The sequence below is a fragment of the Uranotaenia lowii genome, chromosome 3 (assembly GCF_029784155.1).
Source record: "Uranotaenia lowii strain MFRU-FL chromosome 3, ASM2978415v1, whole genome shotgun sequence".
Classification (NCBI taxonomy): domain Eukaryota; kingdom Metazoa; phylum Arthropoda; class Insecta; order Diptera; family Culicidae; genus Uranotaenia; species Uranotaenia lowii.
The window spans coordinates 41,629,701-41,656,676 of record NC_073693.1 but is presented as its reverse complement, the minus strand read 5'-3'; the positions used below and the strand labels follow the sequence as shown (position 1 = coordinate 41,656,676).

Genomic DNA, 26,976 nt, shown 5'->3' with positions numbered 1-26,976 from the left:
CAAAACCTTCATATTTTTTTTCCAGATCTCAAAATAACTTGAAATCTTGGGGAAAGTTGATAATCGATTTAAAACCTTTATTTTAAAATGTTGATTTTTTTAGGTTTTGTCAAAAAAATACAGAAATATGTTGAAATTTTTTTTAAATATTTTCAAAAGTTTTTTAAAAAACAAAAGCTGATAGTAAAATTTTATATTTAGATCCAGGGAACTAAAATTAGTCAAAATAGTCCAATATAAATTCTTTACACCTAAGAAGAATATAAATTTTGTGGTCTCGTAAAATTTATCAAAACGTTTTTCAATGTGATGTTGAGCGTTTAGAAGAACAAGAAACACAAAATAAAATTGAGACTGAAACTGGTTTCTTGAGGAATATTTCATATCATCGCGATTTTTTGTTTGTAGCAATGAAATAGAGGATGCTTTGTTTTTTGTTTTCGATTATAGTCGTTTTACCATCATTATGGCATTCGCGACTTTATCAACGTTACAGTTGGCGGATCGTTATTTAAAAACTTATCCGGTACAACTGTGTTCGATGTTTACTCTTGGGCTCGAACTCGCGGACATCGGCTCAGGAGACAACAGACTTGCCAACTGAGCTATATCACAAGCACAGTAGAGGATACTAGGTTTTAAATTTTGTTTTGCTTATTCTGTTGACCATAGTGCGTGCTAAACACCTGATACATGGCTTGCAACTTGTTTGTGTAAATAAATTAAATTTGGATGAATTACTTTTGAAGTTAAAATGGTTGGTTTTAAACTCTGAACTTGTTTAGTTACAGTTCTTAAACCCATTCTAAAGGTAGGGTTTTTGTATGGCATGTTTAGACAAAGGGTTGATTGAATTGCAAAGTGAAATTGACAATTAAAAATTAGTTCCAATTGGTGAATGGCATATATTTATGTAGTGTCGTAAAATGAAATGTCTCCTCAAGGAAAAAATCGCCATAAGGGAGGGGGGGGGGGGGGTTAACCCCTAAATCCCCTCCCCCCTCCCCGCCGTCGGCACGGCCTTGCATTTAAAAACTAACACCATTGACCATACTGACTGGACACTCGATTTCGTTTTCTGGATAATTTTTCCAACAGTACGCAATGTCGATTCCAGAGTGCGCATCGATCGATTTGAAGAAATACTATCCCAGTTAGGAAATGCCACCCAACTTTAAAACAAAAACAGGCAATTTCTACGATAAAATTGGGCTAAACAGGTACATTTTTCCTACAGGGCGTTTTTTGTCAAAATTTTCAGGTTTGCCACCTGCATAATCTGACGAAAAAAAATTAAACAGAAAATGATTGAATTTTTGTTCTAAGTGTCATGTCAGTGCTAACACCCTTCATTTACATATTTTACAAAACCTTACTGATGAAAGGACCTTCGGAAATTTAAATGACGGATTTATTTCTAAACGATATTTTTCAATCTCAATTTGAGATGATATTAGAACAGCTGATAATAAAAAAAATCTGACAAATTTGAATTGTTTTGAATATATTTAGATTTTATAACTGAAAACAAACCGGAAAAAATACTTTTTCCTAGAGCACTTACCTTTGACGCTTCGAAAGTGAAAGAAGTAAAACAACAAGGCAAAAAAAAGCCAGAAGAATGCTGTGAAATGTAACAGTGATGACGACATTTTGCATTTGTCTAGATGAGCGTACAAGCGTTTGATAATAATCACCTGTCATCGCGCCTACCTTCGAGAGTTATGTCATCAATTACAATGTCGCGCAAAGATTTTCAGATATCGCAAACAACTAACAATTAGGTAGGCAGTCGCGAAAATCTGTGCTGTGCCGTTTTTCTGTGTCAGTGAGTTGCAAAAATAATGTATGTTTGAATGAAAGAAAAAAGGGTTGCGCCATTTTTCCGCAAACTAATTGAAATGAATATAACCAACATGGGATGGGGTATTGTTTGGAGTTCCTCAGCATCAGCACTGATCTACAATGATAATTCTCTCGATGGAAGGTATATCAAACGACGATCTGCCCACATCTGTTCACATGTTATTCCATTCAAATATTTACCCCCATTAAATCAATGGGTCTGGATGTTATCAGCATTAATATTATATCATATTTCATTAAAAAATTATAATTAAACCTCAGTTACAAATGAGGGATGATCGCGTATAGAGATCGAATTGGAGCTGGATGGATCTGAGAAAGCAAAAAGCCAAGGAAGTCATCTACTAAGTTCATCAACCGTCGTAAGTCATTGGAAAATGCATAAAACCATGTGGTCGGGCACGGTTTTTACATCTTTCGTGCATTCGCGCGCTTCTATCTGACAGTCGGTCTAACTTCAACAACAATAACAAACAAAACCTAATTTAATTGTTCCTACTTGTGTTTATTGGCCTTAAAATTAAAAATCTCCTAGCAGAGGTTCATTCGTTTGTTTGCGGCTTTTCTGCCCAATCATCTAGCCGGGTAAGTCTTTAGTTATGGGAGGAGAATGTATGGAAAAGTAGGTAATAAATATAACAACTGATGATGGAGGGGGGCGGAAACCGAAAATTGCAACCCTTTTGATTATGTCTAGCAGAAGGCATGTGCAATGTGCGCAGATACATGCAATTACCATAATACACCAACAGCCGGGTGGCGGTGCTCTCTGGTTTTTTTTTTTTTTTTGGTGAAGAAAACTAGCTTGAGGTCTTTTCTTGCATTTCGGTAGGTCACCTCCGCGTTGGGCTTCGTGGGGTGAAATCTTTTTTCTTCTCAGCGTGTAAAAGTTTAGAGTTAGAGTTCAGTTGGTCAATGAACGGGGGATCACCGTTTGATTATACGAATTTTCTTTCGAATCACAGGTGGTGCTCGCTTCCGATGCCTCGATCGTGGAGGTTTCCGGTTTCTCCGTTGTTTTATGGGCGCAGCTGCCTTCGGCCGGGGACTGCTGTCCTGTGACGTCATCGGTAGGTCCACGTATGGTGGACCAGGTCTCTTAAATGCAGGCTGTGGAATATCTTTCAGCTTTTCATTCACTGAGTAAGGCTTAATCGCTGACAGCTGATTGTAGCGAGTCGGCTTATATCGAACCTCCTGGAAGGCATCCGCTATATCATCCCGAACAACATAAGGAGGGCGATGATTTTTCTCAACCACCCGCTCGGCTTCCTCCTCAATAACTCGTTTAGCTTTGATCTTAGATTCCGCCCCAAACTCAATTCCCCCCAAAGAAGGATAAAATTTGCTGATGTCAAAAATGGGTAAAGACACCAAATGGGACCCTCCAAAACTACTGAACCCATCATCCTGTCTTCGCTGAGCCCCTTGCGTTTCCGCCTCACCATCAAGGCTCCTGGGAACGGCAATCATCAGCAGATTCCCATCCTTCGAAGCCGTCCCCAAATGGTTTTTGATATGTTGAATCACATCATTGTAAACCACCACCGATGGATTGGACTGCTGGTTGTTAGCATTCTTGTAAGCATCCTTGGGAACCCCAACGAATTCCGTCCTCTTCGAGGGTACATACTGTAAACTGGCAGCATCCATGTCTCCTCTTCGAATAGGCACGAACTCATCCTCGGACAGATCTCTCGCAGCACTCTCATTCTGTCTCTTGGCATTCCTAACCCTGATGAACTCCTCAATGTGACTCGTAACGTTGTCCGCTACCTTCAGTGCCGTATCGATATCTACGTAATGATAAGCTCTATCCAAATACGGCGTTAAATTCAAAAAATCCGTCCGTCTTATCTCGTTCTCCGTCAAATTGGCAGAAAGTTTGTTCAAGAAAGCCTCCAGCTCTTCGGCTGTCAGTGCTTTAGGATTTTGTTGCTGCTGTTCCTCGCTTGTTGTGTGTTCCTCGTCATCGGTCTTTATTGCATGGTGGCGTTGGAGAAATTTCCCGAAAGGTCGGACAAATCGCACCACCTGGAATTCCGGTGCCTCCGGCAGCACGTAGCCCTTGGTGTAGCGCAGGATCTTTCTACGGGTGGACTAAAAGAAAACAATAGAATATAACATTAAAATACTGTTATTATAATTTTCAAAACAAATCCGAAAATGATTCTGATACTTGAACGTGGAAATAAAAAAATCACAATCAGATTGTAAACGTATTCGATACCAGACCAATACATAATAATGAAGACATAAGACATCTAAACCAACTTCGTTATTCTATAGTAATATCCACTGCTGTTCAACTTTCCATGAAATTTTACTGTGAAGCTATTTGTGTCCAAATTTGGGATCAAATATAAATCAACTTTCAACTATGTCTTAAATCTAACGATTGTTTTATCAAATGGCATTGTTTAGTCCAAGTTTGGCTGGCAAACAGTAGACAATGGGCAACTCGAGACCCCATGCACTCAAACTTCGGGCAGTGGTTATATCACCTCTTTTCTAACAACGCTGATTCTCTAGTTCCCCGTGGTGCTAGCTAGGGTGCGAGCAACCTTAGCGGAGATCGGGTACTCAACCCCGGTGGATGCTTTGGTCGCATGCAGACTGAGAGAGGGGGCTCCGTACGCGTCTGTTCTCTATGTCAGGGGCGTGTGGAGTGCAACAATGTCCTGGTGATGTTCGGGACATAAAACAGCAACAGCAAATATTTTGGATGGAAATCGGCAAAGACCCAGGCGACAAAAAGGGACTAGCGATTGGAAACTTGGAACATAGAACTGCCGATCTCTAAATTTTGTGGGCAGTACCCACGTGCTCTCCAACGAATTGAAGAGCCGCAATTTCGACATCGTAGCTATGCAGGAGGTATGCTGAAAGGGCTCCACGGTACGAACGTACCCAGATGGTCGTGCCATCTAGCTGCGGCAACACACACGAGCTTGGAACAGCTTTTGTAGTGATAGGGAAGATGAGAAAGCGCGTGATCGGATAGTGGCCGATCTATTGACGAATGTGCTGGTTAATATAATCAAGAGCCAGTTCTTCAACATCAGCATCATCAACGTGCACAGCCCTCACCTCGGAAGTTCCGTGACGACAGAGACCAATTCTACGCGCAGCTGGAGCGTGAATACGACCGCTGCCCAAAACATGATATCAAGATCGTCATTGGGGATTTCAACAGGCATTTGGTCGGCCTGGAGGAGGAATTCAAACCGACAATTGGAAGGTCCAGTGCGCACCAGCTGACTAACGCACACGTCCTAAGACTAACAGATTTCACCTCCTCCAAATGAATGACCGTACGTAGTACCTTTTTCCAGCATCGCCTTCCTGAGTACACGTGGAGATCACCGTACCAAACGCAATCACAGATCGACCACGTTTTGATAAACAGACGACGCTTCTCGGACACCATCGACGTCAAATCCTGTCGAGGTGCCAACATCGACTCAGACCGTTATCTGGTGAAGGTGAAAATGCGCCCAAAACTCTCCGTACTGAACAACATACGATACCAACACCCGCCTTGGTTGAATATCGCACGACTGAAGCAACCTGAAGTCGCGGCACACTACGCGCAATCGCTCAAAGCACAGTGTTGCGGAGAACGTCATCGGCCATGTGGAACGAACTCGACGGAACGACTAGTTCGACGAGAAGTGTAGTGGATTGATGCACGAAGAGAATGCCGCGCGGGCGGCAGTAGAGGCAACCGTCGAAATGTGGAAAGTCATCGACAGCGTAAGACGCAGCGATCAAGAAGGTGATCAAGACGGTGGGGGAAGGTACATAGCCGGCGTAGCCAACGACGTAGAGGGGCCACTCCCAACGATGAGTGAATTTAAGCAAGCCGTTCGCCAGCTGATAGAAACAAGTCGGCTGGAAGGATGGCATCGCAGCTGAACTCATCAAAATGGGCCCGGACAAGTTTGTCGATTGCCTACACCGGTTGATGATCCGTATCTGGGACACAGAACAGCTACCAGAGGAGTGAAAGGAGGTGGTAATACGTCAAATCTACAAGAAGAGCAACAAATTGGACTGTGAAAACTACCTAGCGATCACTGTCCTAAATGCCGTCTACAAAGTACGTCCCAAATCGTACTCTGCCATCTAACGCCACAAGCAAACAGATTCGTGGGAAATCATCAGGCCGGCTTCATGGAACGACGGTCAACAACGTACCATATCTTCACATAACGGCAAATCCTTCAAAAATGCCGTAAACACCAAGTCCCTACGCACTATCTACTCATCGACTTGAAAACCGCATACGACAGGATCTACCGTGACGAGCTATGGAAGATCAACGGCTTTTCCGGGAAGCTGATAATACTGATTTAAGCTGTGTGCGGATCTCGGGTGAATTATCGAGTTCATTCGAATCGTGTAGGGGGCTTCGACAAGGCGATGGTTTATCCTGCATGATGTGCAAAGTGGCGCTAGAAGGTGTTATTCAACGAGCGGTGGGCAAAATGCGGGGCACGGTTTTCAACAGATCCAGTCAACATATCTGCTATTTGTGGACGACATTGATATAGTTCGCAGATCATCTGCGGCGGTGGAGTAGACCACATGGCTTGTCCTGGAGCTGGAGATAGTCGAAGACTTTGTCTATCTCGGCTCACTGGTGACCGCAGACAATGACACCATCCGCGAGATCCGGCGACGACTCCCTATGGACTATGGACTCCCCAAGCAACTGCGGTCGAGAAGACCTCCCGCGCAAAGTGTAACCTGTACACAACGCAAATACTCAATAACAGAGGTGGATTGATTATAAGTCAAATATGTTGTTCTTGTTTTGGAGAAGGAGAATCTGATAAAATTGTCATAACATCGATCAAATTAAAAGTACTGGGTGATTCCGAAAATCAAGCCTCAGAAAACAACGAAAAAGTAATAATACAAAGCCTTGATTTGGAAAAAGGGTGGTTCATAGCAAACATTATAGATGGCGCATATGGCGCCCAAAAAGTAAAGTCTCTTCATTGGACGATATCTTAAAAACCACTTGAAAGAATGTCACAAAAATTTGCACATGTAAACATTACATTACTTCACAGAAAACTTCATCAATTTTAATGCATGCATTCAAAAGTTATTCACGAAACAAAGTGTTGTATGTTTTTCTAATACACTCCTTATTGGCTATATTCGGAAGCTGATATAAGTTATAGATTTGAAATTTTCTAGGAAAATGTATGAAACATTTATGCTTTATTTTTGAAAAAAAAACTTAACTTTGTTTGAAAAACTGATGAAAATGATGCCAAATGATCTTTTATTGTCATTTTAAAATGTTTCTTATATGCACTCAGAAAAATACTATTATGTATGCCATAAGATTCTCTTATGAAGTGGCGCCATAAGAAAAATTAATGAAATTCATAAGATTGTCTTATGACGCGAATGAATTCTGAAGATGAACGCCTACTTCAATGAGAGGTTGTTGCTTTTCATAAGAGATTCTTATGGAAACAGTAAATCACTTTCTAATAAGAAAAATTCTCGATATTTCATGCTGAAAACATTCACTTTATTGTTTGCAAAATTTGTTCAAAATTAAATTCTTCATGGTCACCATCAGCAGCGGATCAACAGACGGCTCCATCAAAGTTTTTTTTTGCCGCATCTTAATCTTCGACCTTTCGTTTTTTGCCGATCAGCTTGCTGAAAAGTAAACAAATAATGTATTTTAGTTTACTAATATATTCAACGTTCACACCAAAAACATCAAATCGAACTTACCATTCCGGAGATAACAATAACATTTAACATTGAAGGAAAACTATAATAACTACACACAACGAAAAAAATCTGTAAAATCACATCACATGTGATGTAAATAAAAAGAAGCATCATATATGCCGGAGTTTTCAGTGCTAGTTGGAAATTACACGCCAGTGAAATGTTGCAACGTGTAAAATAAAAAATGATGTAAAATATGGCAACATGTAAAATAAAAATGATGTAAATTATAAAACCACTGAATATTGGAAGAAAAACTTTTCAATTGGAATCTGTTTTGTTTTATTTATTGGTATTTATGATTCAATAATGATATTATCTCATGTCATAGTAAAAATAAAACCTTTTCGTAACTAATTTATTTCATTTGGTTACAATGTTTTTTTTAATCTCACAATTTTTTATTTTAGGAGTCACATTTACACTTTTATTTTTTCTCGAAGACCGGATCCAAAGTTGAATAACTTCTGCTTCCAGAACCGCTTCCAGCTTCACGAAGATCTCTGGGAACTTTAATCGCGGGAAAACTGCTTAAAAAATACTTTTTGTTGCACGACTTTGACTTGACACTTTGTTTATTTTTGTCTAATCCTATTAAATTGAAATTCAATGTCCTCATCACATTCCATGTCGTGTAACTTTAAGAAATTTCTATTTCCATTACATCACATATGATGTAACAAAAACGAAGCATCACATATGATGGGATTTTCAGTGCGAGTTGAATATTCCACGTCTGTAAACTTAAAAAGACGTGTACAATTTTAAGACATGTAAAATATTAATGACGTGTAATATTTAATTCGCACTGAAAATTCCGTCGTATGTGATGCTTCTTTTTATTTACATCATATGTAATGTAAATTTACATCAAATAATCGCGTTCCGTATGTATTTGTGTCATACGAATTCAGTGCTGTTAAGGATTCAACTTTTTTTAATTTGTAAATTTACATCAATAAATCGCGTTGCACGTCATGTAATGATACAGGTTTTCAATTTCAGTGTTGTTAAGGATTCAGATTTTTTTTCTGTGTATGAACTGGCGATTGCTTCGTACTGTTAGATGATGAAAAAAAACTGATGCTATGAATGAATGTGTTCATCATTTTTTCACAATGCCGTTTCTTCTATTTTTCATAAGAACATCGTATGAAAATTGAAAGAATTTCATAAGACTCTTATGAAAAATTAGTTTGGACGCAAAAAAGTGGTTCATAAGATGTATCTTATGAAATTTATAATAAGATTTCCTCTGAGTGTGCATAAATAAGAACAACATCTCTCGCGTGAGCTTTCATTACGTCGTATGAAACAAAATGTAAAAAAAAAACAGTTTTATTACGAAAAAATACATAAACTGACATAAACTAGTCACAACTTCTTCCCGTAAAAAATATTTGTAGTCTGGACAACATATTCTATATGTGAAATACAAATTTTAAAGTTGTTTTGATAACTTTTGCAGCAGTTTTCCGTGACTTTCTAAGATGGTTCATACGACGTAATGAAAGCTCACGCGAGATTTGTTAATCTTATATGAGATCTGTAGCAAATGATATCAACCTTTCAATGTTTTTTTTTCTTGGAAAAACTCCCCATGGTTGATCCACATACACTATTAATTCTTTTGTGTAAATTTTATGAACAAAACATCACATTTGACACACAATTACACAAGGAAAAGACAAAAACGCCTGAAGCCATAATTTTTCGAAGACCTTATGGAATAATCATTGATGTAAGTTTACGCCAAACTAGATGTAGCTACATAATCAAAACATTCCTTTTCATTTGAAATTCAATACTTTAAACTGTGTTTCTCGATGTTTTAAAATTGGAATATGTGGGAACAAAAGGTAACACTTAGAGCCTGTTGAGTATCTGAGTATCTTACTAACATTCCTTTCTTTTATCACCATTGACTACTTGCACGTGGCCGGCGCCGTTATTGATCATTCCCAAAGGGAGAGCATCGGTTTTGTGCATTGAGAATGAATTGCTGATCCCAAGCTGTATTCTATTGGGCCTTGCACAACATTGATGGCCTCGATCAATCACGGAGTAGCAACCAAAACCAACCCAAAAAATCTTCAATGCAATGCAATCAGGGGCGTTCCTAGAGTTGGGTCTTGGAGGGGACGGGGGGGGGGGGAGGGTAATTTCCCAATTTTCAAAAATCAGTCGATTTGAAGGAAAGTTAATATCTGGTGAGAAAACGATCATTTTGTGAGAGCGAAAGGAGGAGAAGGAGGGGTGACGGGGGTAGCAGGATCAGTTGCAAATGAGTCTACAATGTAAGCTGCATACTGCTCTTCCTCCTTTGCTTTAATTTCACCGAACAAAATCAGATGTATTTCGAAAAACATTAAATGAGAGAAGAATAATCAAAACTTTTAGCAAATTTTCTCCATATGTATACCCATTTCAAGATCCATCTACACAATGTTTACATCCTTTTCTTATACAACCAGCAAATGTATAATAATCTATAATATTCGCTGCGAAAAAATGTTGATGAAAAAAAAAATTGTCGTAGTTTGTATATCTGATAGTTTAAAATTGTCTCTTAAAAAGCTCTTTAAAGAATTTCTCGTTATAAATGTCATTTTGCAAATGATAATAATACACAATTATACCAAATGTAAAATAAAATTCTTCAAGTTATCTTCCTTTTTTACAGGTTTCTGAATATCAGAGCTAGACTCAAAACAAATTTTAATGATTCTCATTTTGCAACTGTACGTTTGAAAAAGCAAACATTGGATATGAGTGTTCGTTCATTATTGCTATGAATTTTATGTATTATTTTTTTGAAGTATTTCACTTTTCACAGATATGGCCAATAAACTAATTAACAAGCATAACTAAGGGTTATTATATTTTTCATTGGGGTATTTTACTGAATCGTGATTTAGAAATTTCGTATTATTTTTTTAAATTTTGAAATATAACTCTCGTTGAAAATTTTGGTTTTGATTTTTAAATAAGTATAAAAAATAACACTCTAAATATAAATTTAGTAGAAAATTAGATTATCAAAATCAGTTTCTGAAGTATGAAGTTTCTGGAAATTAATTTAAGTTCATTTACTCTTGAATTTCAAGTTATCATACACAATTTTCAATTTTCATTGTACCGAAACGAATGAAATCGTTACAAACTTACAACAAAAAAATTATAAAGAAAGTGAAAAATTGTTTTTTTTTTTCATGTAGGTGTACATACACATTATCCAAATTTTTTTAAATGATTTTTAACTATAATAATAAAAATCATGAAATGAAGAATTAATTCTAATAGTTAATACTGTTCTTTAGTGAGGGGTCTATATATAGACGAACTTTCAAATGCAGAGTACCGAACCTTAAACTGGATTGTATCTTGAAATTTCAATATTATTGTGTGGATAAGCTGAAATCCAGCAGTGTTAGTCAAAAATCACTATAAGATCTTCCAAATATCTTGATAGATTGCCTTGTTGCTGAAGAAAATAGTCGACTGATAACGGAACAGTCCAATTTCCAAGGGAAAAATTAAGACATTTTGGAAAATTTTTGCGTGTATCACTTCTATTTTTGTGACTTTGAGTAATTTGTAAACTAATCAGTTAAGTGTTGAATCGATTAATGATAACTGATGAAGTATCTAACCTACATGAACATCAAAAAATTATTTTGATTCTATTTATTATCTTTTATTCATTCAACGATACAGATTATAGGGAAGAATGCTACACAGTGTAAAATTCCCGGAAAAAAAAATACAGATTTTAACTAGATTATTTGGTTTCGTAGATACAACGATTTGAAAGTTAAATTTAATATTATTTTTTTTGAAAATTGAAAAGATAACATAACAACTATTCCTAACATTACAAACGGAAGGTTTGTTTAGTTAAGTATTTGGTACTAATTTTTTTTATCTATTTCACAACATTGTTGAAGGCTGCAAAGCATCTTCGCTTGTGCATTAAAAAAAAACTCAAGATTGATTTTGGTTTAGAATGTTTTCAAAATTCTTATATTTTATAAAACGGGGAATCAGATTTACTTTTATTATTTTTTGCCCAGAACTCACGGTAAATTACCCTCAGTCTTCAGGAAAGTTGATCATCAAGTTAAAATATTTTCTCAATCTTTTTGAAATTTTACACTTTTGCACAAAAGTGCAACAATTTTTTCAATGATTTTCTTCCTTGTATTTTCAAAAGTTATACCGGAAACAAAAGCTGATAGAAAAATACAAATTTGTATTCAGTGTACCTAAATAAGTCAAAATCAGTTTTCAAATTCTTCGCACCTCGAAAAATGTGAATTTTGTTTTCTAGTGTTATATTTAATTGTGAATATAGATTTTGAGATCTGGATATGAATTTAAATCTCCAAATCACGAATTCCTACATACTGAAACAGCTTTTATAAATACTTTTTAATCCTTTTTGGCTTCAAAAACTCATAAGGAACGAAAAACTTACAAACACATATTTCTTTTGAATTTATGATTGCTGGAATCTCTTGTGCATCAACTTGAAATTAGAAATTCTTTTGTATTCGATTTCTGTTTGACAGTACTTGCATTTTTTAAGGTCATCCATAATATGACTTTTGATGTGATAGATTTAAAACAAAATTAAATTAAATTGGATCTAAAATTTAAATTTCTATTGGTAAAAAAGTTTCTCGGCGATTTCAGTCTGAGACAGAAAATTTAGAATTAGAAAATTTTAATTTTTTAATTATTATTTCGAATTTCATAATATAGGTTAACTTGGAGTTTCATAATTCATAATTGAATGATGCAAATTGAGGGTGAGATAAATTCGTGCAAGAGAATCTTTACTGTGTTTCAGAACTTCAGTTCTTATTTTGCAATCCTGCATTAGATTTTGGAGAGAGTTTAGCTTTACTCTTTAGACATCTGATATAACTTTGTAAAAGTTCTCTATAAACCAAACAAAAAAAAAACCAAAGGAAAAAAACAATGTTCAAAGTTCTAATTTATATTTGAATTTGGGATACGTATTAACTTTTTACTCTTAAAGTAAAGTTTTATTAGAATATTTTTTCCTGATTCTAAATAGATGATTTTCCTTGGATTTTGAAAATATTTTGGAATACAAAAAAAATTCTTATGAGGAAATCTCCGTTGCCCGAAACTTCATTAAAAATGGATTTCATGCAGCTTCAACACTTTTTGTAAATTTCGATTGAATTTGTTTTGTGAAATATTAATGACTTTATCAAAAAGAAAGATTAGAAAGTTATACTGTCATGTGAAGTCATACGTTTCTAAAGTGCCTACTGGAAAAAAAATCTCTCACATTGGTCACTTCTTAGATTGACCAATATCAGTTAATCCATTAAACATGGTTAATATTTCTGAAAATAAAGTAAATTGCAAATCACATAATTCCGTACGAATATAGTTGAAGGATTCTGTTTCTTTTTTCTATCAGAGCGAATAAAAAAGAAACTGCAAGGTGAAGACAATAAATGTATGATGTCAGCAAAAAATATTTCTTAAAAAAATAAATTATAAGAAGAATTTTGAAGCTTAGAATTCGAAGCAATTACAAAATGTTATACCATTTGCTCATGTAAATTCAGGCATATGAAGGAAATTATTGACGTATCAAAAAAGTTGTGCCTACATTTCATTGACTAGCTCAAATGTATAGTAGAAAATTCAAAGTCAACACTCTAAATAACTCCACAAAAATATTTAAGTCCAGGGAATTGCAAGTTATAGCTGCTTGAGTTTGGTGGACTCAATTATTTTTCAATCTTGAGCCTTTAGCTTAGCTTAGCTTAGCTTGATTGACTACTCACATCCACCTTGAATCATTGAACCCGAAATGCTACTCAAGATGTCTGGATGAAGAATTTGAAAGTTTGTGTGTGATTGATTTTTAAATTTGGTTTAAATACGATTAAAGCATTTCGGATTCCAAGATCGCAGGCGTGGCAAAGTAGAACAAGTTCCACATCGCCAATGGTTGCTACTCCGTGATTGACCGAGGCCATCAATTTTGTTCAGAGGTCAAATGAACGGAACCTGGGATTGGCTACATATTCACAATGTATTTTTCAATCTTGAGCCTTTAAGTGATAAATAAACTTTTTTGCCCAATAAAAATGAAAATTTTAAAACACATCTACTAGGAAAAGTTTAAGTTTCTATAGAATTTCGAGCATTTGCGGATATTTTGTAACAGTATTTTGCAGCCAGGGGGGGGGGGGGGGTTGAACAACCCCTCCCCCCATAAAGTAACTGTAAGTTCATTTAGTGTTAAGACAACAATTAAGAACATTGTTGACTGTTTAATTCTAAGCTGGACTTTAAGAAGAAAGTTGACTATTCTCGTGGATTTCGTGTCACTAAGTATAAATTCAGGCGCTTTTTTGCAGCACTTAAATTCAGTGAGGCATTTTATGTTTTCCAATGCTGGCTTAAAGTTCACACGACACGAAGTGGTATGTTAGAAGTTTTATAGAGAAGTTGATTGATAGTAATTGTGCAGGAATCTTTGTCTTTAAAATGATTACACAAATCAGGATTTCAATGGATGCCCAGGTTATTGTCTAACATTGCCCTTACCTTTGGTGATCCCGTAATAATTTCAATTTCCTCGTGATCCGCGCGCGATGAAATTTTATTTGCAGCTGTTCCACTGTTTTGTGAAGGGTCGCCAAGCTGCGGCGCATTAATCTGTTCGAACACATCTTCCGGACCCGCACCACCTACCTCGGCCTTATCCAACAGGTACTGATTGGAACTTTTGATCGCCTTGTCCAGATAGTTGATCAGATCTTGACCTTTGAGTCGTTTGATTTCCGGACTGATTGATGCTGGGATTTTGTTTTCTTCCAAAGGCAGGTATTGAGTGGAATTGTTGATGGCTTCATCCAGGAAGTTTAGTAGCTCCTGACCGTGAAGTTCACGTGGATCTACTAGTGCTTCCGGTATGGGTAGCAGCATGATATCGGTATCGTTCTGGAACACCAGCGCTTGGGTGTACTGGAGGGGCTCTGCTGAGTCGTTGTTCAAAGCCGAAGGTTCTGGTAACATTTCGTAGTCTAGCTCGTTTTCTGGACTGTTTGAGTCTTCTTCGAAGGAATATTCTTCTTCGGGGGTGTCGGAGACATCTCGTTTCTTGCGATGTTTTTGTTTTGGCTCCGATTCGGAGTGGAACTCACCGTAGTTACGTTCGGCGCCGTGGTCGAAGCTTTCGGCCTCTTTACCTTTCTCGGAGTACACAATGTTGACCTTGGAGACGGTAACTTTCTCTTTGGCTCGGGGTTCGTCTTCCGGGGGTCTCTCGTGACGAACTGTGTCCGTGTGTCGTACCTGGGTGTAGGTTTTTTTTGGGACGAATTCTTCGTCGAGTTCTTCCTCGGCTACATCGTCAAAGTCTTGTTCGGCAAACTTCCGCCGACCTTCGTCCGAATCGTAAAAGTCAGCCTCAATTTCGCGTCCTCTGGGAGCACGATTGTTGTTTTGGTATCGTTTGTTTTTATATTTGTTTGAAGTGGAGTTGGAACCTTCTCTCTCGGAGAATCCGAAAGCTTTCGGTGGAATGTTCCGCTGGTCGGAGATCACCGGGTATCTTGCTTTTAGTACTAATTGGTCGCCTTCCTGGACGAAATGAGCATCTTCTGGGCTGATTATCTCCTGAAGTTCGATTTTCGGTGGGATTACGTATTCGTGGCCTTCCTCTTGTCCGTTGGAGTAATGGTGATCGCTAGGTCGAATGCTAAGGTCTCCCTGATCCACATAGGAAAGTTCGTTGGGGTGTGACGAGAAGGCGTACTCCTGATCTGGTTTGTGGTGTACTGGGATTTTGTGGAAGACCCTGGATCCTTGATTGTTAGGGAACGGATTGTGTTTGGGGGTGCTCGGAATCTGGTAGCTGAAGTCTTGTCCTTCGTTTTCGAAGAATGCTTTCTGCTTGGCTTTCAGCTTTTGAACGTAGTTGCGAACTGTGTCGAAGGAAGGTGGATCCGGTGGAAGGACGTTGATCGGGGTGAATTTGTACTCTGGTGTTGTGTCAACGTGTAATGGATTGATGGGGCTGGGTTTCATGACCGGAACAAATGGTGTGTCATAAGGTCCAGGTTTGGTATTTCTTATGTTGAAGTGGTATTTTCCAGATGGATGAAACTGCTTCTTGTAGTACGTATGGTAGATGGCGGCCTTTGCTGAAGGATGAATTTTTCTAGATGGAAGAAGTCGCCGAAAGCTAGGGTAATAGGGTACCGGGATCTGTACTATATCCGTGGGCACAGGTTTTAAAACGTCACTAATCGTGTGTAACAGATTGGGATTCATCGAGCCCAACATTTGCAAAGTCCTCGGGCCTTTCGGCATAACCACCAACGTTTTGTCCACATAGGCACTTGTGCTACCGTCCAACATTAGAAATATTGCCGTTATTATTGTATAAGGCAGATATCTCTGCAGCAAACTCCTCGGAACCATCTTTCATTACGCTTCAACCCCTGCCACAGGAAAATTAATTTTCCATTAAATTAATGCACTGCACACAATCAGTTTGAACTTTCACGCTCATCGATCAATGATAATCTCTTTACATTGAAGTTTGTTGAACCGAATTATCCCAACGAGATGCACAACTTATTCATAACGTTTCCTCCCAGACTCCGCGCTGTCAAAAAACACTCGAAAAAATAATCCGAAAAAAACTAAACCGCGCGCTATTCAACGATCATGTCAACCGAAAAACCAACAAAACACTACCGTCTTCCGTATAGTTTCCGCACTGATTTATATAGACTTTTATTCACCCTCAACGACCACGAAACCCAAGGAAAAATTTGGGAGTACAAAGATAAGCTCAGCTGAGCAACAAACAAATCGGCCTTGATCACGTTGTTGCTCCAATTTTACTCTCATTTGAATTTCTCAATGATCCAGCCAACCAAACAATAAATCTCAGCAAACCACTCATTTCTCGCAATCTAGCCGGTAGGAAAATGAGAACCTACTCCGATCCAGCGGAAAAACTACTAACGGTGTGTTGTTTTGTTTTCCTTTTCCACATCTAAACAAACCGATTCGGTGGCTTAAAACCGAAAATAAAAACACTTTCTCAACTCGTGTGAGAAATTGCTTATCGTCAGCAGAAGCAGCGGATTCAAATCCCAACGAGAGCGAAAGTGCCTATATCTTCCGCGCAGATTTTCCACCCCAAACCAAACACACACCGAAAAAAGCCGGTAAATCCACATCGTCTTCGTTCAGCCATCCGCCATCCGATGATCGTTTTTCACTGCCCGATTAGATCCACTCATAAAAGCTGCTCAAATATTTTTCCACCGAAAGCGTATCTATTGAAGAAAAAAAAGCCAGCCTTCTCTTTGACCGTTGATTGTCGTTGAATTTTCTTGATCCATCAGCATAACACCTGCTGGCCAATGCCGGACCGGACGGATAATTTACCATCGAAAATGAGCTATTTTGGAGAGGCGAAAACAAAAAGCCCACAACAAACCGAACTCATGTGTCTTGTTTGCTAACAGACAGTATCGGTAAAAATATTTAATGATGATTTCGCAGATCATTGGTTTGATGAATGAAGGAAACAGCAGCACCACCCATCATCCCATACAACCTGGCTGGCTCCATTGATGATTAATTTCGCGTTTGTTTGAATTTCTTCCGTTACCGCGTGTTTCAAGATAATGGGAGATTGAACGATGGTGCTTTTCAACGGCATTCTTCTAACTATTTTGTTCATCGATGACGGACCCTCCCAAATGGCTTCCTAATGGTGATATTTGTCTACATAGTCTGATATTGACAAAATCGATCACCAAAATTGAACTGCTTTTCTAATTGAGACCTGAGCTCGAATTTTCCAACAGTTACGAATAAAAGAAGTCAATTTCCTTCGTTTGTTACAGTCTATACATGGGGCTTAGTGTGTGAGCAATTTTCGATTGGCTTTCAATCTCAATGCGTGAAATTATTTTGATACGAAACATTGCGTAATAGAATAAATTTTTACAGAGATAGTTTACGACATCATCGGATAAATAATTTGTTCACAGAATTTCTCATTTTAGCGTTTGAAAAGACACAATTTAGTCTAAATATTAATGTTTGATTACATTTGTTTACTTGACACGGCTCGAATAAAACCTTTTGGTTTTAAGGATCCATTTGATTACAGAGTCCTGTAGCAAAGTCGATATTGCGTGTAGTTGATATTTTATGAACATACTAGCTGATCCCGTACGACCGTTGCTGAGACCAAACGAATGTTCCTGACTCTCGAGAACCTCAATCTGCTCTTTGCGACTAGTGTTGCCATTCTTCAAATTTTACATACTAATTCTATTTAAGTTATATTTATACAAGCTTTAATCCCTACACTAGGTTTCGCTTTCAATCATTCATTTGTCATGATGAGTTTACAATATTGAATCCGGTACATTTTTTGACGTTATTGGATAAATCATTCAATAGTACATACATATATAAAGTCGCAACTTTTCTTGTCCTTCTACTCTAAATTAAAATCAAGAGATTGATTGGCTTTTTAATCAAATTTATTAAAAAGTCTTTTCTTCACAATCGGTTGCAAAATCACGTCATGACTTCTCTTCTTGACCTTCGCACTGAAATTTGAAACCAAGTACTAATTGACTGCCTCCCACAAAATTATTGCACAAAACACTGAACTATCAATGCGGACGACCTCTTTTACCGTCCCATGACCCAAAATTCGATAATGAAACCATTTTCACGTCCAAACTTCCTTGTGCGATGTTTTCTATTAAAATCATATGATTTTGATTTGAAATTCGTTTATTTGGAAGGGTGCCGTGCGCTATACCGATTAATAAAATCATATGAATAATAACGTCAGTAACATGAAAGCAGTCAATATAGTCGACCCCTTTTGTCGACCCATGACCTGGAATTTGCTGCTTGGAATCAATTGCTCATATCTCACAACCCTCATTTGATGATTTTTATCTCAATTCGATGCATAATCACGATAATACAGTGAACAACTATCATGGACGACCCTGCTTTTGGATCACGAACCAAAAATTGACACCTGAAATCAATTACTTTAACCGTAAATCTCCCATGTGCCAATTTTCATTACAATCCTATGCTTAATCAATATCGTGAAAACAATGAACAGATGATATGGATGACCCCTTTTACAGACCCCTGACCCAAAATTTGAAACCTAAAAACAATGGAGCGTCCCTCAAAACAACTATGTGGAAATTTTCATCTCAATATATCGCAAATACATTAGGTCAGGTCAGGTCAGGGGTCGTCCTGACCTTAAATTCGAAATCTGGAAACCTAAAAACATTTTCCATCATTCCTGGTCCTAATAAGCATCCATGCCAAATTTCAGCTCTTTAGGTCTTAAGACGGCTGAGCCTATAGAGGACAAACAAACAAACAAAAAAACGAACAAACATACAGAAATTGCTGTTTATATATTCTAGATTTTCTAGAGTTTCGAAATAAACAACAAAATAAAATTTGATATAAAGCTTATATTGCATCAATGTAAATGATCAATCGATCAAGAAATGGTGAAATTTGGAAAGAAATTCAAGAAACGATAAAATGTTCTGTTTCTTGAATTTATTTGCTAAATTCCTGTGAAAAGTACCTGCAGTTGAAAAATATTTTTAAGATGATTATGAGAATTTAGTTTGAAATAATTTTTTTCACTCAATTCGTTTTGCTTTGGTAATCAAAGATTTAGTTGTTTTTTTTGCATTCGAGATTATATTTATAAGTTTCTATAAAATGTGTCAATTGAGAAAAAATCTGTTTAGTTCTGATTAAAAGTGTGTAGGGGAGATAAAGGCATAACGAGCACCCGGGGCATATTAAGCACTTCATTTTTCGAAGAAAGTACGATTTTCTTAAATATTTTTTTATGGGGAACTGTTTTGTAGTTCCTATAGTTTTAATTTTACAGCAAAACAGAAATCACTTTATCATCTTTACAAAAACATTTTTAAAAAACCTAACTATGTTCTCAAGTGACGAAAATATTGTAATTTAAGAGCACCGGAAAATACCAAAGCAACCAAAAGTCGCGTTTTTACTTAGAGATGGAACTCCGAAGTTAACATTTGGCTGAAAAAATGTTTTACGGGAACTTCAGGTGACTCTTGTCGCGTAAAAGTTACTCAGGAACTTCCATCGCCCTTTGAATGGTTAAACTATCGATAACAGAACTTCTAAGCGCTTTTAATGGAACTTCTTTAAAGAAGGTCGATAACGTTCGCGTAACATTCTAAAACGCACCATTAAGATACTTGAAGGTGTTTTAAAGAACCTTTATGGGAATTCTAAGCGACATATCAAAAATGTCTGTCAATTTCTTGTCATGTTATTTGTTTTGTTTCTATCTCAAGATTATTCAGGATATATTCAAGATTTTTTTCGAATTTTTCTTATAAATGTTAAGATATTCGAATAAATTTTTGATGATGAGAATTTTTGTTTAATTGTTTATATGGTGTACTGAAAGTCCTTGAAACGAAATAAGATGCAATCTATTGACCAACCCATTCTATTATCTCAAATGACATTAAGTTTAAATACTACACTCAGGCAAATTCTTATTATAATTTTCATAAGATGCATCTTATGAACCGCTTTTTAGAGTGTAAAATAATGTTTCATAAGAGTCTTATGAAATTCTTTCAATTTTCATACGATGTTCTTATGAAAAATAGAAGAAATGGCATTGTGAAAAGATAATGAACACATTCATTCATTGCATCAGTTTTTTTTCATCATCACAGTACGAAGCAATCGCCAGTTCATAGTTATTATAGTTTTCCTTCAATGTAAAATGTTATTTTTATCTCCGGAATGGTAAGTTTGATTGATTGGTGTGGACGTTTAATATATTAGTAAACTAATATACATTAATTGTGTACTTTTCAGCAAGCTGATCGGCAAAAAAACGAAAGGACGAAGATTAAGATGCGCAAAAAAAAATTTGACGGAGCCGTCTGTTGATGCGCTGCTGATGGTGACCATCAATGATTTAATTTTAAACAAATTTGGCAAACAATAAAGTAAAGTAATGCTTTCAGCATGAAATATCTAGAGTTTTTCTTATTAGAAAATGATTCACTGTTTCCATAAGAATCTCTTATGAAAAGCAACAATCATTGAAGTAGGCGTTCATCTTCAGAATTCATTCGCGTCATAAGACAATCTTATGAATTTCATAAATTTTTCTTATGGCGCCACTTCATAAGAGAATCTTATGGCATACATAATAGTATTTTTCTGAGTGTAGTTATGACAGTGGCAATGAACTATTGCTGGATTGGTCGAGAGGCTGGTGAGTTTCATTGCAACCTAGAGAGCAGCGGTTCAATTCTCTAGGCGTAAGCAGCTTTTGTAACCAAAACAATATAATTAAAACCAATGAGATAGACCATGATAGACCGGCAACCTAGCAATCTGACATCTGGTTGTCAAAGCAACCTGTCAATCGGATTTTTTTTCGGCGCGTAGAAGTTTCTTGACATTCTCTTAGAAGCTGAATAGCGTTCTCTACAGCCACCAAAACGAACTTGAAAGTAGCTTTAAGAACTTAAATTTTGGGCTGATTAGAATTCTCTTCAGACACAAACGAGAGCTGATTAAGCTTTTATGAAACCTTTTTAAGGGAATTCTGGTTGCTTGGGTTTTTAAGTGTCTGAACACGAAACAATGAAGTAACTCAAAAATTATAGCTGTTTTCTATGATTAAATTAGCGTTCTTCTTAAAGTGGCCATTATGCCCTCCTACCTCTAAAAATATATTTAAAGGTACATAATATCATGAAACATTTATCCTTCTGTTGTCATTATCACTGTATTACTCAATTGAATGATACTGTATAGATTCGTAATTTAGAATTTCATAAAAGTATATCAGAAAATGTACATCAGAAAATACTGGGCTAGTGAACGGTAGACAATGTGCAACTCGAGACCCCATACACCCAATCTTCGGGTAGTGGTCATATCACCTCTTGTCTGCAACTCCGATTCTCTACCTCCCCGTGGTGCTAGCTGGGGTGCGAGCAACCTTAGCGGAGATCGGGTACCCAACCCCGGTGGATGCTTTGGTCGCATGCAGACTGAGTCAGGGGGCTTCGTACGCGTCTGTTCTCCATGTCAGGGGCGGCGAGCGGAGTGCAACAACGTCCTGATGGTGTTCGGGACCCAAAACAGCAACATCACGACGGTCCTCCTGCGAGATAGTGGGGTTAGCTGCGGGCCTTGCGAGCCCGTGACTACAAAAAAAACATAAGCATCGAACAACGAACAACAAATTTCGGATGGAAATCGGCAAAGACCCTCGCGACGAAAAGGGACTAGCGATTGGAAACTTGGAACATGGAACTGCCGATCTCTAAATTTTGTGGGCAGTATCCACGTGCTCTCCAACGAATTGAAGAGCCGCAAATTCGACATCGTAGCGCTGCAGGAGGTATGTTGGATGGGCTCCACGGTACGAACGTACCCAGACGGTCGTGCCGCGCGGGCGGCAGTAGTGCAAAGAGGGAAATGTGGAAAATCACCGACAGCGGAAGAGGCAGCGAGTCCGAATTTTCCAGGAGAAAAAGCGCCGCCTGGAAGAGGAGGAGCTCGAGGAGCTGGAGCAGCTGCATCGTTCCCAAGAAACACGAAAGTTCTATTAGAAACTCAACGCATCCCGCAAAGGCTTCATGCCGCAAGCCGAAATGTGCCGGGATAAGGACGGGGGCATCCTGACGGACAATCGTGAGGTGATCAAAAGGTGGAAGCATCACTTCGATGAACATCTGAACAGCGCACATGCAGGAGATCAAGATGGTGGGGAAAGGTACATCGCCGGCGTAGCCAACGACGAAGAGGAGCCACTCCCAACGATGAGTGAAGTTAAGGAAGCCATTTGCCAGCTGAATAGAAACAAGTCGGCTGGGAAGGATGGTATCGCAGCTGAACTCATCATAATGGGCCTGGACAAGTTGGCCGATTGCCTACACCGGTTCTAGTCCGGATCTGGGACATAGAACAGCTACCGGAGGAGTGGAAGGAGGGGGTAATATTCCCCATCTACAAGAAGGGCGTCAAATTGGACTGTGAAAACTACCGAGTCCTAAATGCCGCCTACAAAGTGTTGTCCCGAATCCTACTCCGCCGCCTAACGCCACAAGCAAACAGATTCGTGGAAAGTCACCAGGCCGGCTTCATGGAGGGACGGTCTACGACGGATCAGATATTCACATTACGGCAAATCCTCCAAAAATGCCGGGAACACCAAGTCCCTACGCATTCATCGACTTCAAAGCCACATACGACACGATCGACCGTAACGAGCTATGGAAAATCATGGACGAGAACGGCTTTTCCGGGAAGCTGAATCGGGTGAATTGTCGAGTTCATTCGAATCGCGCAGGGGGTTTTGACAAGGTGATGGTCTATCCTGCATGATGTTCAACGTGGCGCTAGAAGGTGTTGTTCAACGAACGGTGGGCGAAATGCGGGGCACGATTTTCAACAGATCCAGTCAACTTGTCTGCTTTGCTGATGACATTGATATAGTTGGCAAATCATATGCGGCGGTGGAAGACATCTACCGCAAACTGAAACGCGAAGCAGGAAGGATTGGGTTGATGATTAATACGTCCAAGACGAAGTACATGCTGGCCTGCGGATCCGAGACCGACCGAACCCGCTTGTCCAGTAGTAACAAGGTCACGATCGACGGCGACGAGCTGAAGATAGTCGAAGACTTTGTCTATCTCGGCTAACTGGTGACCGCAGACAATGATACCAGCCGTGAGATCCGGAGGCGAATTATCATCGGAAGTCATGCCTACACCCAAAATTCAGCCTCTGTGCCAATGGCGTGTAATCAATTACATAGCATCATTGGTACAAGAAGATAACGCGACCGGTGCTGATTCGATTTGCGTCAACCGGCATTAAACTCCCAACGCAACCGAATTGCATAGGTCTGAAAGAAACAAAATAAAAACATTTTCACGTCCCTCCATATCGCATCACAAGACGAAGAAGGATGGAAATAAATACCGGCCTACACCAGGCAGCCAGCGAGCACCGAGCACTGTGCATGTGTAGCAAAAGCAACAACAAAAATATTCCTTCAATTCAATCCACCGGCAAACAACCACGGCTAAGCTGTGCGTGTGTATGTAGCAAAAGCAACAACAAAAACATTCCTTCAATTCACCGGCAAACAACCACCGCACACAGGGGAAAACGATGTAAAAAGGTGATCAAAATTGTTTACGCCAAAACGGAGCGTTTTAGACCCATAATGTCTTCGGAACATTTTACCTACATTCAAAGCACTTTAAAATGAGCTTTTGATAAAAATGATTAAATCACCTAGCAGTGAGATAGAAAAATTATTTTTTGTATTTTTCATTTTAGAGCACTTATGTTTTTGGCAAGTTTTTAGATTGTAAAAAATGTAGCAATTTTGTTGAAGACGTCAACATCGTAGAAGCTAACCCAAAAAAGTTAGAAGGGTTCAAAATAAAAAAATATTTTTTTATCAAAATTTTCAGTATTTTAACGATATCTTTCCAGGCCAAGCTTATTCGAGCAAGATATGTTTGAAAGAGTTTTGAGTCACTTAAAATCAAACAGTTTTGTGGAACACACTTAATAAAAATATTTAGACTGAAACGAGTTAGATCGGAAAAACTAAGAAAAAATAGCTGTTTTCGAACACCTGTATCTTTCTAGTTCGGTTGAGTTCGGTTCATTTTTTGGTTGCATTTGAATAAGGCAGGTTTCAACGTTGTAGAATCATATAGTTTACAATGTTAAGTTGTTTATTTTGTAGCTTTATAAATGATTAATGTTAGCTATTTTCAAGGAATCTATAGGAATTTTTTTTTGCATTTAAAACTAGCTAATCGAAAAACAAACTCATCAAGTATATTGTATTGTATGTGGAAAGGTAGATGATAAGGTTCGTCAATGGAGGCTTAAAAACGTCATACGCGAGCGAGAGAATGATTTGGCTAAAGTTTCACCAAAATAAAAACGGTTGCTAATTGTCAGTATAAATAAACTTGGAATTTGTCCTCTAGATTCCTCGAAAATAGCTAACTTTAATCACTTATAAAGCTACAAAATAAACAACTTAACGTTATAAACTCCATGTTTTCATAACGTTGAAACCTGCCTGATTCAAATGCAACCAAAAAATGAACCGAACTCAACCGAACTAGAAAGATACAGGTGTTCGAAAACAGCTATTTTTTCTTAGTTTTTCCGATCTAACTCGTTTCAGTCTAAATATTTTTATTAAGTGTGTTCCACAAAACTGTTCGATTTTAAGTGACTCGAAACTCTTTCAAACATATCTTGCTCGAATAAGCTCGGCCTGGAAAGATATCGTTAAAATACTGAAAATTTTGATAAAAAAATATTTTTTTATTTTGAACCCTTCTAACTTTTTTGGGTTAGCTTCTACGATGTTGACGTCTTCAACAAAATTGCTACATTTTTTACAATCTAAAAACTTGCCAAAGACATAAGTGCTCTAAAATGAAAAATACAAAAAATAATTTTTCTATCTCACTGCTAGGTGATTTAATCATTTTTATCAAAAGCTCATTTTAAAGTGCTTTGAATGTAGGTAAAATGTTCCGAAGACACTATGGGTCTAAAACGCTCCGTTTTGGCGTAAACAATTTTGATCACCTTTTTACATCGTTTTCCCCTGTGTGCACCTTCCAAGCTGCCCGGCTTTAGCGGCTGTGTATATGTAGCGTGTGTATGTAATAGCAGGCAGTAAGCGAAGCACAGTTCTCATTCAATGGGATTCCCGTTTCCTTTACTCCCGTTCCTCTTCTCGTTTCCATAGCAAGACAAAGGACTACCTTGAAAGGCGGACAAACGCCAGGACGCTAACGTTGTGCGTTTTTTTGTGAATGATCGGTGGCAGGAATCCTATGACAAATATCCCTCGTCCTGCATGAAGCTCAAATGGTACACTGATTAAAGCGTCGGACTGGCAAGACGATATAGATGGTGAATTGAGTTCGACTCTCCCCACGGCATTGTGGTTTTTTTCTTGTTTCTGGGATGAATTATCCAATAGGAAGGAAATCCCATAAAATGTTTTTCTTGTTTCGCTTGAATGTAGTGGTCATGCATCATTTTGATGGGCGCCGAGTCCTTATTCCAGTTACGGTTTTTCAAACATACCGTCTTCGGCACATTGCACATTTCAGCGCATTATCGGCACGGAGATTTGCTAAATAGGCATTGGATTTTTGCGACCTCTTCTGTGGGTGTACTATGGATTCCACAAGCAACTGCGGTTGAGAAGACTTAGCCCTCGCACGAAGTGTAACCTGTATATGACGCTCAATTGACCGGTTGTTCTCTACGGGCAGAGACATGGATATTGCTCTAGGAGGACCTGCGTACACTCGGAGTATTCGAGCGACGAGTGTTAAGAATCATCTTTGGCGGCGTACAGGAGAGCGGAGTGTGGAGGCGAAGGATGAACCACGAGCTCGCGCGCCTCTACGGCGAACCCAGTATCCAGAAGGTGGTGAAGGCTGGCCGGATACGCTGGGCGGGACATGTTGCGAGAATGCCGGACGACTGTCCTGCAAAACAGGTGTTCGCTACGAATCCGGTAGGAACAAGACGAGCGGGGGCGCAACGAGCTAGGTGGTTAGACCAAGTAGAGCGTGATCTGGCGAACGTGGGGTGCCCGAGAAATTGGAGAACGGTTGCCATGGACCGAGTGAATAATATGAATTATGTTCGTCAAGTTATGTCGTGAGACGGTATACTTTGTAAATAAAATAAATAACATAAAATACATACAATGTCTATAATTTAAAACCACTCCCAACCCAACAGAACCCCATACTTGCTTCAATTAACGTGTATTTTGATTCCTGTTTATTCGCCGGAAATTCGTGTTACTTTTCATTGATTGACTTTTGGCAGTTTGTATAATCAGCCCCAAAAGGTGAGTTCTAGATCCGCCACTTTACTCATGTAGAGAAACAAAAATGTATTGTAATTTAGAAAAGTTGTAATTCAGGTACAACTCGTATTATCATTTACGTGTCCTGTCTACGTCCTTCTGAATCTCAACATTCCAAACAGATTTTGTTCGGAATATGTTTGACATCTTTAGTCAAAGAAGCACGATCAGTGTTCCTCGCTTACATATACATTGAAGTCTTTTGTTGAAGTCTCTCATGCAATCGAGCATGTGTTAGATTAGAGCTCTTCTTCCCGGGGTTATTTTTAAGCAATCCATTAGGATTCTTTGAA

The 26,976-nt window shown here is 38.2% G+C and overlaps 1 protein-coding gene across 1 annotated transcript; it reads right to left on the bottom strand.

Moving 5' to 3' along the window:
- Positions 1-2,385: 2,385 nt before the first annotated feature.
- On the bottom strand, positions 2,386-16,359 carry LOC129757535 (uncharacterized). Its single transcript, XM_055754804.1, has 2 exons — positions 14,233-16,359; positions 2,386-3,966 (listed from the first exon to the last, which is right to left on the bottom strand). Exons 1-2 carry the CDS (start codon positions 16,111-16,113, stop codon positions 2,794-2,796), a joined length of 3,054 nt encoding a protein of 1,017 aa, XP_055610779.1. The 5' UTR covers positions 16,114-16,359; the 3' UTR covers positions 2,386-2,793.
- Positions 16,360-26,976: the final 10,617 nt, after the last annotated feature.

Excerpts from the sequence above, each read along its gene's own strand:
- LOC129757535 (XM_055754804.1), bottom strand. The coding sequence starts at position 16,113 with ATGGTTCCGAGGAGTTTGCTGCAGAGATATCTGCCTTATACAATAATA. Across the intron at positions 3,967-14,232 it reads TTATTACGGGATCACCAAAG|TCCACCCGTAGAAAGATCCT; the intron begins GTAAGGGCAATG and ends GTTTTCTTTTAG.